Source organism: Solea senegalensis, linkage group LG12 (assembly GCF_019176455.1).
Source record: "Solea senegalensis isolate Sse05_10M linkage group LG12, IFAPA_SoseM_1, whole genome shotgun sequence".
Classification (NCBI taxonomy): Eukaryota; Metazoa; Chordata; class Actinopteri; order Pleuronectiformes; family Soleidae; genus Solea; species Solea senegalensis.
The window spans coordinates 16,178,373-16,193,215 of record NC_058032.1 but is presented as its reverse complement, the minus strand read 5'-3'; the positions used below and the strand labels follow the sequence as shown (position 1 = coordinate 16,193,215).

The 14,843-nt window shown below is 41.0% G+C and overlaps 1 protein-coding gene across 1 annotated transcript; it reads right to left on the bottom strand.

The window, feature by feature from the left end:
• Window positions 1-9,196: 9,196 nt before the first annotated feature.
• On the bottom strand, window positions 9,197-13,779 carry LOC122778636 (transmembrane protein 182-like). The gene is made up of 5 exons (XM_044040698.1): window positions 13,440-13,779; window positions 11,719-11,845; window positions 11,350-11,448; window positions 10,074-10,211; window positions 9,197-9,790 (listed from the first exon to the last, which is right to left on the bottom strand). The coding sequence occupies exons 1-5, from the start codon at window positions 13,611-13,613 to the stop codon at window positions 9,570-9,572; spliced, it is 759 nt and encodes a 252-aa protein (XP_043896633.1). The 5' UTR covers window positions 13,614-13,779; the 3' UTR covers window positions 9,197-9,569.
• Between the last annotated feature and the right edge of the window lie 1,064 nt (window positions 13,780-14,843).

The window sequence follows — 14,843 nt, the reverse complement described above, 5'->3', positions numbered from 1 at the left end:
AGTTAAGGTTGTGTCATTGCAGTAATGAAAACAAAGTGCTGTCCTGGTTGGAAGATTCAGTATGTTAAACAAACAGCTCAACATTTTTGGAAATAATACTAAGAAACCGCTGTTTTTAGTTGAATGAAGATCTGGAACATGATGATTAGCCTAGCTTAGAATAAAGACTGAATGAAGAGGGGGAGGGAAGCTTGGCTCTGTCCAAACATGGACACCCCTAATGCTTAATATTTTGTTCCTTGTTTGTTTAATACAAATATTAAAATGACGTTTATTTACATTTTACATTATTTACGTTTATAACAGCTTTACATCATTTGGTCTCTGAATTATTGTGACATAAAGAGTCTGTAAGTCTGCGTATGAGACACATCAGTCATTGACTTTATAGCAGCTCAACTGAAAAATACACAGTATCTACCAGTCATGTTGTTATACTGGTGTGCAAATGTGTATTTGAGTTTCTGACCAATGGACCGACTTGGATCAAGCATAGATGAGGAAGACACCAAGCACCAAACAGACAGGGTCACATGACTCTGTTAAGCCAATCAATACAATCAAGTATCTGGAGTCAGTGATTAAAGACACTGGTATTGCACATGTGTAGGTATTATGCAATTAATACTTATTATGTTTGTTTTACTGGGTTTTTTCACATTTGACAGTTGAGTCCATATGTTTTCGTCCATCAAGTTATGGCTCTCTACCCATTCATTTAGTTAGAAGCCTGTTCATGTTCATTTGAAATAGCTGGCATGGTAGGTTAAAAAGATGACTAAGTAGGAAGAACTTTGAAAAAAAACAAAAACAACTATTAATAGTAATCACAAACTTTTTTGTGAGCTGTAGAACAACTTCCATTTTCTAATACACATGTGTCAAACTGGTGGCCCTCCAATCGATTACATGCGGGCCCCCCCACCACTGTGCGAGGTGATGGAATATAAGACTAAATGTATTTGCCGGCAATATTTTTATAATAGTAATAAGACATTCAGTTGTAATCATTGCTTTATTAAATGTATTACACTCAACATGAAATGACATATATTTAATCTGTTTTAATCACAATTATCCTCGTCATTATTTGCTAAATGTTCAATTTAATTATCCGTTTTTGTGCAACATAAATATGTTTTTATTGTGAATCATTTTATATCAAAACAAGCTTACGTTGCAATTCTCTATAATATCATAATGAATATCTTATATTTACCCACCCATAGTTGTTTTTCCACTTGTTTTCCTCTATGTTGGCCCCCGCTTGACCAGATTAGATGCTCATTGGCCCCCAGGTCATTTGAGTTTGACACGCCTGTTCTAATATATGCTAAAAATGCATGTATGTCATTGCTGCATCTTGGACTGCAAATGTATTTCCCTGCTGTGTTGTTGAGTTTTGTTGATTAGCAAAATCAGTCAGTCAGTCATTATCTACCACTTTATCCTCCACCAGAGGGTCGCGGGGGTGCTGTGCCAATCTCAGCTACATCGGGCGATAGGCGGGGTACACCCTGGACAGTTCGCCAGTCCATCGCAGGGCCACACACAGATAGAGACAAACAACCATTCACTCTCACACTCACTCCTACGGTCAATTTAGAGTGTCCAATTCTAATCCCCACATTGCATGTTTTTGGACTGTGGGAGGAAGCCGGAGAACCCGGAGAGAACCCACGCACACACGGGGAGAACATGCAAACTCCATGCAGAAAGGCCCTTGTTCCAACCGGGGCTCGCACCCGGGTCTTCTCGCTGCAAGGCGAGAGTGCTAACCACTACACCACCGTGTGGCCCTTGATTAGCAAAATTATGGAGAGAATTCATCAACTTTGGAAGTCCCAGGTCAGGGGTCAGCAACTGTTTTACAATCAAAAGTCCCCCGTTTGGAACCTATTTCACCCTTAAAATGAAGACAACACAGCAGTGTATAACGCTTTATATAATTATACTATATGTTAAAGAACAACCAAAAAGAAAAGACTTGTAATGTTCAACCTGTGGAAAAAACAGAAGGCCTTCCTATGAAATAAAACACAGAACAAACCTATTTGAGTCTCTCCCTTATGTGTCAAAATTAATAAAAATAACTCATGTAAATGACATATAGCTGCAGCCTAAAAGCTTAAAAAAAGGCGAGCCATGTTTATGTTTTTAGCATGTGGATCCAAACATGGACAGGACTTCATGTTCTTCTGTGTCATGAACATCATTCCATGTTTGAAGGGTTTGTGGAGGCCACGCCATCATCTGTGTTGGCCACATCAGTTTGAAGACTTAGACTGACTTATTCCTGTGAATGCTGACGGGCGTTCTCTGCACGATTTGGAGCGGTTGCAGAGAAGGAGAGAGAACAATTTAAAGCTGATTATAATGTCAATCGTCACACAGCATCTTAATCTTATCTATGTTGAAAATCGTGTTGTGACTACAAACACGCCTCGCCTGGCGTCTGTATGTTTACCTTGAGAGCGTCTGATGTGTTGCATATGTGTCTCGCGCAGCTTCGGCGTGGAGATGGTAATTAAGAAATAATTGGAGGGGCTCGTGAAATGTTTCTCAGGCGTGGAAGATACATGGTTAAATGTTAATTCCACTCAGAATATGTTAACGTATGCACAGATGTTAATGTAGACTCCACGTCAGGCTCTTGTGTTGTGCACCTCAGTGCTTTCCCCGTGCGCATGTGTTCTTCCCCCTGTAGCTCAGCCAGAAGCTTGCTGGATCTGTCAACTCGGGGAGAAATTTCCATTTTGCAGCTAACTCTGCAGCCTTTTGATGGATACGTCTTGCCGACTTTTATCTCTCAGTGCGTCTGCAAACTAATTAATATTTTTTTTTTACTCTCGCACACTCTCTCTCTCTCTCCTTGAGGCAAATATTTGTTTCCTCAGAAGTGAGCGTGGGCAAACCTTCCTCACAGCTCCATATGCTGCCAGCTGCCAATCAAACAGGCTGGAACCCTGAAACTAATCGCAACCCCCTCCTCCTCCTCTCCTCTCTGTCTCCTCTTCCTCTCCTTCAGCAGAAATGAAAGGGGGTGGGGGACGTTTAAAGGAAAATAAAGACGTACAGTTGAGCAAAAGAACAGTTGAGACAGTAGCCCAAAGCAGTGTCTCCTCTGTTGTCTGTCCACACAGAGCTCCTCATGCTTGTCTTTGTAATAACTCTTTGTTTTGATTTGACTTTTTATTTATGTATTCATTTTTCAATTGGATTTCATTGTATCTGGATTTGGTTTGTTTGCCAGACAGCTCCAACAGTGAACATGTACTCAGTGGTTTGAGTCGAATTGTGTGCTTCAAGCATTTCCTACCCAGATCGTGGTGTGTGCCAGGTCCACAACACAATTTAAAGGGATAGTTTTGTTGTTGTTGTTGTTGTTTGTTTGTTTGTTTTTGTGTAGTTATATGCGGCATAGATACATTATCAACACTGACTTTGTCGTTTGTCGAGTGTGCTGCTGAGAACACGGCACACTCATGGCGCCTTTCCACGACACAGCTCGAGCACTGCTCGGCTCGGCATGGTTTGGGTATCCAGGCAAAGCAGTTCTTTACGGTGTACTGAATCATTAGAATCAGTTAATTAAAAAGATTAGTTCAGTACTTCCTGCATGACCGATGAGCACAGACTCCGTCTCACACAGTCACTGAACTGAAATACGGGGGAAGGGGTTGTGATGCCCGCTCGCGATCGTCGGCTTTCGGCAGTGCTGTCGTTAAATACACCAGATTCCTCTGTGAAATATTGAGATTTTAGATATTTCTTTGCTAAATGTGTTTTAGATGAACGTATTTTTAAGTCTTTTTAACTGGTCTACAGTTTGGCATTGTTCAGTTTAGTCTTTGTGTTGCGCTCATGACTCTTCCACTGACCAACCAGTGGCAATCCACTGACATAGTATCGGCTCAGCTTGCTTGAAACCTCACCAGAGCAGGTACTAAAATAAAGCACCAGGTACCAGGTACTATCGCTAATGGAAAAGCAACATAAACTGAGTCAAGCTGTGCCAAGCCAAGTCATGCTAAAACTGTATAGTTGAAAAGTGCCATTGCTGTCATGGAAAACATGGCTGCCAGCAGGGACAGAAGGAAAATTACACTCAAACAAAGAATAACACAATGAATTCTATATCTACTAAAGTAAACTCAACTCCTATGCTGTTACGTGTGATGTGAATCAATACTAAAATGGACAATCACTGCAGATATACAGTCGACCACATTTATAGGCTTATGGGTTTACACATGTTGTATATGGCAACATACATACATTGATTTGAAGAATTGTGCTGTTGTTTCTTCACACTGGCCTTGTCCAGAATTGTTCTCCAAAACTGACATTACAATGGGTTTGAGCTACTGGTTAATATTCTTCACTCTTTATGTAAATAAACCTAATTTAAATGTCCCCAATCACCTATGTTAGTTTCCAAAGTGTGGTATAATACTGGAACAAAAAGGTGATTTATATTATTTACAACCATTTGTAGTGCTGTATGCAACCTATTTGCTATGCTGTACCAGTATGTAGCACCTTTTGTGCTACTTTTCCCTGGTAAATGTAAAGAGAAACTCTTTCCACATACTATATATCTAGTTTTTATTTCTTTCAGGTGCAAAGGGTCCATCTTTAATCTTGTGTCTCATCTGATTTCACGTGGAAAAGCATTAACATTTGAAAAGACACATTAAGTGGAATGAATGTGTTAGTTGGGAATGTTTTCATGTTTTCACTAAGAAGAAACAATATTATCTGATATCATGTGTGTTCTGTGGTAGAGCATGTCTGTGGTGATGTGGTGATTCTTCCTGCGATGATGGCGATTGTCTAATTTTAAACAACTAAATGAAAATGAAAAATAGAATCACACAGGAAATGCTCTGTATCATTTCACTGACACTTCCTGTTCCTGATCTTTGTTTAGATTTTCCCGCCATTTATCTGACCACGCCCACTTCCTGTCCCTGTTGTTTTCACCTCGTCAACCTGTGTATAGTCCAGCGTTCACCACGTGTCCGTGCCAGATTGCGTTTGTTACCCCTGTGTACATTGCTTCCTTTGTGTTATCCTCTTAGTGTTTGCCTGTTTATCTTTGACCTGGTTTATATTTTGGGGTTGTGAATTGCATTTGCCTGATTTGTTTGCCTGCTTTTCGACTGCGCTTGGTGCGTACGACCTCACCTGCCCTCTGGGTTGAAGTGTTTGGAGCATTTATCCCGTCAAACTGCTGAACAGCCGGGTTTTTTCTGCACGGGGACTCTTTGTGTTTTCAGTCATACTCCAACATGTTTGCAGCCATCTTCGCTTTACTCGCATAATGACATACAACAAATCACTTCCTGTGTGCAGCGCTGGAATATCACTTGGCAACATGAGAGTTAGACACCTCCACACTGAGAAACACAGTCGCGTGGAGCTGATAAACTTAATCAAAATTGTGTAAACTCATTTGACAATGGCTTGACTCTAACGGGAACTTGTTTAGATTTAAAAGTTACACACCGTTGTAACTTCAAATTGCTAATCAAAGTAAGCTGGAAGTGTTTGCTCGCTTGGCAAGATGTAGAATTAGATTTTCTTAAAGTTGCTCCTGGATTTGAGTTCTGGTTGCACAGGAAATAATCTTAAATTTAACAACTTAACCTCATGTGTTGAATCAATATGTGTTATCAAATGGAGTGCAGTCACATTTTTTTAGGCATTTTTTTCATTTCTAGGTTCAACAGCCTTGAATCCATTACGTCTACGAGTGTCGTCACAACTATAGACACAGGTTTGGGTGGGTGGGGGACTCCTGGGGATTTAGTGTGTACAAAGGAAACAAAGCAAAAGTGATGCCTGCTATTCACTCATATCAGCTCTTATCAGGGCGGTCATTTTTGACAGGAGAAAAGCCTTTATCTGTGAGAAACTGTCCGTCTGCACACACACACACACACACACACAAAGAGCCACGCTTAGTGCCTGGTGGGCTGGAGCGCACACACACAGAGCAGGTAATCGGCTCACTATTAATAGGGAGTTAGAAAAAGGACGTAAAAGATCTCTCACCACGTGTGTCCCTCTCTCTGACTGGATTAGAACTCACCCGTGTTCAGTCCAGGTGCTGCAGGGGGACAGAGGGCTAAAACATCTGCCTGTAGGGTTGATTTATTGTATTTTTTTCACCCAGGGTAAGAGCACAAACTGCTGTTTGATGTATGACACATCTCCATACGAGGGACCTTTGGGAAATACTGTGAAATTACTCAGCAAACACCTTCAAATATCAATGGCCATGCACACATACACTACAGGACAAAGGTTTAAGAAGAAAATGACCTTCAATAATACAATGTTACGCAGGGAAAAAGGGGGAAAAAGCTGTAGATCACCAAAAATTGAAAAATCACCGGTTTTTTTTCTAATGATTAAGAAACTAGTTAACTTGGAGAGTCATGTGCCAAGTTATAGTTAAAGCAGTCAATTATCAACAAGAATGCCTACATTTGTTATGACTTATAAACAAACTATTTACACTTTATCTGCCAAAGAAATGATTTGCTGTCATGTTTGTTTACACAGAAACTACTTCTTGAAATGTGGTGAAAAATGGTGTATGAGCCATGTAAATACATAAACACCCACTTCCCCACAAAACGTCAAGATTGTATGCAAGTTTTGTACATTTTGTACAAGTAATGCAACTCATTTTTATTTATTTTTCTTCAACACAAAGATTCCAGGATTCTTAGTTGTTTAATCTACAGAGAAGGAGGAACGTCTGTCTCCCCCTGCTGTCATATAGAGAATATAAACACCAAGACTGTACATGTGTGATTATGACTTATGCCCATAAAGGTTATTATCTAATGGACCCTCCCAAACTTAAGAGGCTTAGGTCTTTAGGTTTTAAGTTGTAGTTTTTTTCTGTTTTTTTTAAGTTTGGGTGAATGTAATAGCTACATAGGTTATTATAAATATTTGTTCAAATTCCAGCCTCTCCAGGAGCAGTAATACGATACTGTATCTGTGTCTGCCCTCATTTTGTTTTTTTTATTTGAACATCAGAATCTTTTCTTGGAGGCTTCCCATGTTTTTCCACTATAGACTTCCCCATTTGCCAGTTATTCTACCTCCATTGCCGTGATTCTTTCTCTCCTCAGTTATGATACACTGCTCATTGACGGTTGTCACTGACTCCAGATGTTGAACTCCGGTAGCCAAATACAGATGTAAACCTGCTAATTAACATGTTCGGTCAAAGACAAAACAGCTGACATTTATTTACATGTAAAAGTCTCACACTCCACCCTCAATATCTCCATTTCCTTCCAGACACAGTGAGTCAATTAATCATGTATATTCAAATAACATCTGTTGTATAACTTTTGACTGGTCACATACATAGAATTCACAGTCATTACCTCTAATCAACAAGACGTATGCTCTTTGGGCTCCTCGGCTCTGCGGAGGTTAATTTGCAAGGCATTTATTACTTTATTATCATGTCATGTTTTTATTCACACCATTCTCACTTTGCCATATGCATAATATTATAATGCTATTATTGCTGACATTTCAAGTGCCAGATTAATTCTTCCTTAAAGGAAGTGATAGTGTGTTTCCATTGTTGTGGATGGCAGGGGGAGACATAAGAGTTAATTAACTATGATTAGAAAGAGCTACTACAATCATTTAACAAGCCAGTGTTCTAACTCAATACTTAGTTCATGGATATGTTCCTCTTTTCCCTTCCTTTCCCTTCCTTTCCTTTCCTATCCTTTCCTTTCCTTTCCTTTCCACACTTTAAAATAGGAGAGCTGGAGAGCCCCCTGCTGGCTGACCAGGCCAATTCAACAATTCTTAGTGAATATACAACAGCATGTATGTATGTATGTATGTTTTTAAACTCTCTGAAGCTGCAATGGGTCGTTTTCATGCAGGATTGTTTAATTCTGCCTCAAGGTGAAACCAAACGACGGGGATGTTATGTTATATCTTCCATATTTATGTTAGGGACCCGACTGAGCTTTCTGACCTTTCGGTCCATACTGCCAACAATCTTCATCTGCCACCTGCAGAATAAACATGGCATGACTGTTGTTCCCCTATAGCTGAATCATGTTTGTAAGTGCAGCTTGAGTTATGTTCTTTTATGAGGCTACTTGAGCTTGCTGGTACAAAGTGAAATACAGAGAAGAAGAAATAGAAAATATCTTTCATCTTTTTACAAAATGGAAAGTCTTCATGGATGTTTGGCAAATGTGCATGAGACTGATTGAACAACCTAAAAAAACTGATTTAAAAATGTCTCCTTTACTAATATTTTCAAACTTTTAGCTTCCGACGACAGGGCTGTGTTACAAACACACAGCCCTGAATTTACTACAGTAACATAACCACTCAAGCATCCACCAGCATGTGAAAGACCACAGCTGTTGTTGTAATAATAAACATTAGTGTGCAACGAGTGTGTGTATGGGTGCACTTGTATTTGGTACTTCTTTATGACCTTTTCTGATTTTAATTTCTGATGAACTGAGTTTAGAGCTAAGAAGTGAATTGTGGTTAAGGTTAGACAATAACTGGTAATGGTTAAGGTTTAGGGATAATGTCCAAATGAATGAGAGTCAATGCAGTGTCCTAAGAAGAACAGCTGCACATTGATATTATAGTAGTTATATGTATAAGAAAGACTGTGCCATGAAGGTAATTCTGTTTGCTGACTTGTACACTGAATGTGTGTCAACAGTGTTTGCATGTAGAGTGGGATAAAGAAAACATAATAGTGTGAGGCAGAAAAAAAGAGAAAGCATCAGGATTTGAATAGGGGAGTGAAATATGATTGGGGTGAAGGAGGCAGGTGGTCACCCGACTGTACACCAACCAATCCCACAAACAGCTGTTCGTGTCTCAAAGCCCCCTCATGCATTAATTCTTTTTCTATCCGCCCCTATACCCACATCCACCCCTCTCCTGCTCCACCCCATCCCCACTATCCAGACCTACCATTTCACTTTCCAGTCCATCCAGCCATTTGTCCCTCCCACCTCACTCTGCTCTGGCCTGTCGACTCTGATCGTGTGCCAAAACCAGGACGGGGGGACACAGCTGGTTCACCCGTGCGTTTCTCACCTTCCGCTGTGTAGCATCATCATTTGCAGCATCAATAAAAGCAGCAGCACTTGGCAGAATGACAGGAGGATGCAGTTGGGTGGGAGAGATATTTTATAATCACAGAGTCTTGCATAAAAAAACAAAAAAAAACAGTGTCAGCACGTTTTATATTGCTCCTTAATATGTCACTATCACATCATGATACGCCTATAAACTCTACCGCTGACCCACGGTGTAATATTCTTGTGTATTTGTCAGAATCATGCAAAATGAGTGATAGAAATGTTTTGCAGCACACCAGTGTCTCTGACTGCAGGCTATGATTAACATCCACAGGGTGATGCAGTAAAATCGGTGGTGTTTTTCCAGCGAATATTCACATCCCACAAGTGTGCCATTGAGTCCCAGCGCATGACATAAAAAGGTCAGTCCACGCCTCTCCTACGGGCCAGATGGTGAGCTCACTTGCTGGCATGCAGCGCCCGGCCCACCAGCATGAAAACCAACCCAGAGACGAGCTCCAGGGGCACGCCGGCCGCCGCCACCATGAACGACAGGCCGTAGAGCACAGAGACCTCAGCATCTGGACATGTCTCTCCTTGCTCTTGTAGAATGTACCGCTTCACATCCACCACCTCCATCCACAGCACGTAGAGCAGCAGCACAAACAGGAGCAGGCAGGCTGTGGGGTGAAGCAGACAACACAGTGTCAGGGCGGATGGAGACCATCACTGCCATGAGTAACAGCAGAGGAATGCAGCTCCTACTCATCTCTACTGTTACCATGGCAGCAGTGTTTACACCTGCTGTTGTTATAGCGACAGTGCTGCAGAGTGACATCTGCTGCTCGCTGTATCTGTATTTGCTATGACGACCGCGAACAGCTGACAGCAGCAATGACTGCAACACGCGTTCTTCGGTGACAAACTCGACTCGTGTACATACAGTAGTGCGTGTGTTCGTACCGGCTGCTATGAGGAAGGCTCCACCCAGCTTGTAGAGTTTGTGGCTGTAGAAGGGGACACCACAGACCAGGAGGAAGCTTCCAGCCAGAGCCAAGACCAGGCCAAGGATTATCAGCACAGTCCAGAAACCCCGGAACACTGTGGGTTAACACGATCAAGACCATCATCAGAGCAGTGCACCTTTCTATCTATGTGCACTGTGCATTAGTCAAAAGGTCCACTGAGTAAGAATTACAAAAAGAAAGAATAATTATAAAACAACAGAAAAGAGACATGATATAAGACATGCATTTGAAAAAAACTGCCACAGATATCATGAATGTGGCTGCATGACAGTATGAAACATCTCCTGGATAAATGTTTTGTGTACGGAGGAGGTCACGCCACATTTCCTTTGGTGTAGGAAGCTTTGTTTGAGTTTTTGAACCAGCAGTTGAAGACGAGTGCTCTGTTATTAGGTAAGTATTTATGTATGTATTATAGTGTCACATGGGTACCATTTAGGATGCACGGCGAGACTGCAGAGTGCAACAAGTGGAGGCCTCCTGCACTCGTTTCAGATAAGTGCTTCAGGAAACTAGAGTGGCCTTTATGTACCAGAGAGGATATAACACACTTTCACATCTCTCTGCCGTTTCCTCTTTCTTCTTCTTTGTTGGTTTATGCACCAGGTTTATGTGGACAGAGCAATTTTCCATCATTTGAAGAGTAATATCCCACTTTAAAGTGCAAAAACACATGTGTTGGCAGCAAAAGATGGTGTTCTCCCAGAAAGCAAGGCCCTTGCCTTTAAAGTTTATTTAAACTCTTACTTAGGCTAACAAAACATGGATTTCTGCCAATAAATTATCCTCTATATGACACACACTGGACCTTTAACAGAGAGAATGCCTTGTCCTCATTGTTTTTCATGGGGCGGGATGTTTCTACACTTACATTTGAGCTCTTTCAGACCAGCATTTATAAGATTTTGTATTTTACTGGAATTGTACTAAAGCGAAAAAGACACAGCAATTATATATTGATGTTTAATAAGAATGTATTAAAAAATAAATCGATAAATAAGACAATATTAAAATGAGGGCCTAGGGAAATGTCTTAAAGAATTCACTATTTTAACTATATGAAATGAACAGGAAATGTGAGGGTCATAGTTTCTTTCATTTATTTTTGTCTCAGTCATGTGTTATTTCAGTCACTGCCATATATAATACTATATTCTATAGTATAATGTATATGTCTATACTGTATGTGTGCAGATGAGTAATTGCCTTACCTGCTGTAGTGTCATAACTAGGATCAGGAACCTGTCCCAGTGCGACGGGCAGAGGGAAGAGGTAACCATGGATACAAAACTTGGACTGTGGCTGGTTCGCTACAGTGTAATAACAAAAATATTATTTGAAGTTTCAAAACCTTAAAAAACAAAACAAAAAAACAGTTTATACAGAGAAACAGCCAATAACCTGTACTAAGAGCCAATATACAGTATTCTCTTTACTCTGCTTCTGTACGTGTTCTGTTAAAAAACAAATTATAGACAGTTTCAAAGCAGACCACACTGCTGAGCACAAGACATGCAGCCACACTGGAAAAGCTCCAGCAAAAACCCCTTTTTGGTTTTCTTAGTAAGTTTTCTACTTACTGAAGAGAGTGGCGAGAACTGCGTGTGTCGCCGGCTCCACCTGAAACGCACAGCGCCTGAAGAAACCCTCATGGTGGAAGGTGAGGGTCTTTGGGGCAACGGTGCCGGTCGCCCCTTCTGACAGGATCTAAAGAGGAGAAGGAGATTATGAACACACACACACACACACACACTAATCCTGAGATGAATGAACTTTAATTTGTCAGTGTGTGTCTGTGTTGGCTGCTCTGTGTGAGTCTGTATGTTAGTGTGCGCCATGGCATCAAACGTGGTTCTGATTATGGCTTTCTGTTCTGTGAGGTTTTCAAGGGGAACTTATGAACCACGCATGAGTGATACTCTCCACTCGCTTGTCAAAAAATATGATTGATGGCACCGGATAACACGCAGCAACCTTAATCATCCTCTTCTATTGAAAATGAAAGACTTTGTTGTTCACAGAGGGTTTCGCTTTTATAAATACTTTGCTTTCTGTGCACTTTCTCACGCATGTGGCGTGGAAGAATAAAGTGGGGGACATTAAAGGGCCAGTGCGGTGATTTCATACATGACGACCAGGTGACTGGGAAGTCCTGCTCATCCAGTAAAAACACTTGCATCATTCGTGGCTTGGGAGGAGCAAGGTCAAGTCTGAAGAACTAACCATGGTGATGTCATCAGGGTTGTTTTGGCATGAAAGACTCTAACAAATATATTCTATATTCTATATTTTCAACCGTAAAGATGTTCTCTTACTGATGATTTTTATTATCCTCTATGCAACATTTTAATTCATTCAGCAGAAATAATCTAAGTCACTCAAATTATTCTCTTCTATTTTATTTAAATCTTTATAATCTTATTATTCTCTATATGGGGACACACTTTGCGACTATTGCGATCTAAATCACCCAAAGAGTGAATTTGAGCATCATTAATGGCCATTTTTTAAAAGTGATAAACAACTTTTAAAAACTTTAACATTGAAATACTATAAGGTCGGGAAAAATCTGTACATTTTTTGGGGACTCAAAATAAATCTCTTGCGACCCATTTGTGGGTCCCGACCCAGGCTTTGGGAATCCCTGTATTAGTCAACAGAAACTGTCCATCCATCCATTTTCTACCACTTTATCCTCCGTGATATTTTTTTCAGAATTTGAATTGCTCTTATGATATATATTTATGTTTACAGTATGTATGTGTGTGTGTGTATATTGTTGTTTACCTTTTAATGTGTAGACTAATATTACTGCTGCTACTACTACTATTACTACCACTACTAATAGTAGTGGCTAATAATACATGTTGTATTTCGTCAGAATGACTTCCCCTGGACTGGACGGTTAATGCTATTTCTTGACTTCTAAGATTATGTGTGGAGGTCGACTCAGACTATAAATCATCAATAACTCAGACTAAAAGTCAGAATGTATTAGCCTTTGTTGCATTCATTTTGTCCATTTTCTTTTCGTCTGTCTTTCTAAGTCACTACAGCTTTAAATATCCTGAGTGGCAGAACATGCCGTGCCGTCTTTTGTGGTTTTAACATGTGATGCTTCACTGTTAAAAATAATTTACTGCTGTGACTATTATTATATGCATTTGTTTAACTGGACATTGATAGATGATCCTTGTAGCCATGCAGCCAGGTTTGCATATGTGTGTGTGTGTGTGTGTGATTACTGTATGTTCTGTCGAGTGAATATGAGGGATTCTGTGCACACAGGTGTCTGCCATACCTCAGTCCCATTGGCATCTCTTTCCCCTGCCGGGGTTGTTTGCGTCGGCCATGTATATGGTCCACAGTTGTCAGTGGCCACCAGCCAGTAGTCTGTACCAAAGGCCAGGAAAAAAAGCAGGGTCCCCACTGCCCCGAAAAGCCCCCCAGCTAAGGCTGCCGCTCCCACCCTCATGACTGCAGCCAAAAAACTCCTTTACTGTCTCACCAGCTCTCAGCCCTCAGGTTAGTGACTCGTCTGTCCCTCGCTGGTGTCCACTGGGCAGCCGTCTGTCCTGTCCCAAAGAAAACAGTGTGGCTCTCCAGCCACTCCCTGGGAGCTGAGGAGGTCAGAATAGGGGTGGGTGGGTGCATGCGTGTGTGGACGGGCTATTTTAGGAAGACTGTCCTTGTCAAATTACCACTGGGTGTGCTGTGCATTTATAAAGGAGGGGCAGGGCTGTGTGTGGACTGCTATCGACATTTATGACTGCAAGGTATTTCTAAGATGGGTGCAACTCTTGAAGAGCCACTTTGAAATTAAATTAGACTGGAGATGCAAATGACCTCCGAACCTCTGTAGTAGAGCTGAGGACGAGGTGAAACATGGAGCTGGGGGAACTTTATTGTTGCTGAAAAACACTCAAAATGATGAGGCCAGAGGGTGAATTATTTAACCCATTAATTGGAGGACATCCATGACGTGTCAGCTCATGCAGCCATTTTGAAACAGCTGAACACACACTTTGTTGTTTTACATTTTCCTTCTCCCTCTTGTCCTTTCTCACAGTCTGTCCTCGTTGCTGCTTCTTGTTCTCAAAAACAACGTTGTTTTCTCTGGGATCTGCCCAAGAATACTCGATGTTGTGGAGAGATCTGATCGGCTCTGGCAGCTGATTTTGGATCCGGGTCCGGGCTGAGCCGAGGCTGCTGGGACTGATGTGTCCTGGAGGATGGGCCTCAGGCTTGTGGAGCACACTGGCGAGTGAGGAGAGGATGAAGAGGTTCAAGGGCCACAAAGTCAGGAGAGAATGGGTCAACAGCACAGTGGAAGTGTGAGAAAAAGAACTAATCTGATGATGCAGTATGTTTTAATAGTCTGTGCTACATTATATCATCAATACGTCATTCAGGAAAAATGTATAACCCCGATTTTATGAATTGTACAACACAAAGAATTTATTATACACAAGTGTCCTTGGAAGTTTAGACCAGAGGTTCAGAAATTGATGTATTGAAGTTGTTTTTCCTTTGGTTTTTGCATTTTACCTGCAAAGTAAGTGCTGCTCTCACTTTATGAGCGCTGTCATAAAAAACTGAAAACACAGTCACACACTTTAACTTGTCCCACCAATACAGAATTATTTTTTCCTTGAATAAACTTGCATCTCTTAAGAAAAACACACAAAAAAACAAATTTATTAAA

Excerpts from the sequence above, each read along its gene's own strand:
- LOC122778636 (XM_044040698.1), bottom strand. The coding sequence starts at position 13,613 with ATGAGGGTGGGAGCGGCAGCCTTAGCTGGGGGGCTTTTCGGGGCAGTG. Across the intron at positions 11,846-13,439 it reads GAGATGCCAATGGGACTGAG|ATCCTGTCAGAAGGGGCGAC; the intron begins GTATGGCAGACA and ends TCTCCTCTTTAG. Across the intron at positions 11,449-11,718 it reads AGTTCTCGCCACTCTCTTCA|CGAACCAGCCACAGTCCAAG; the intron begins GTAAGTAGAAAA and ends ATTACACTGTAG.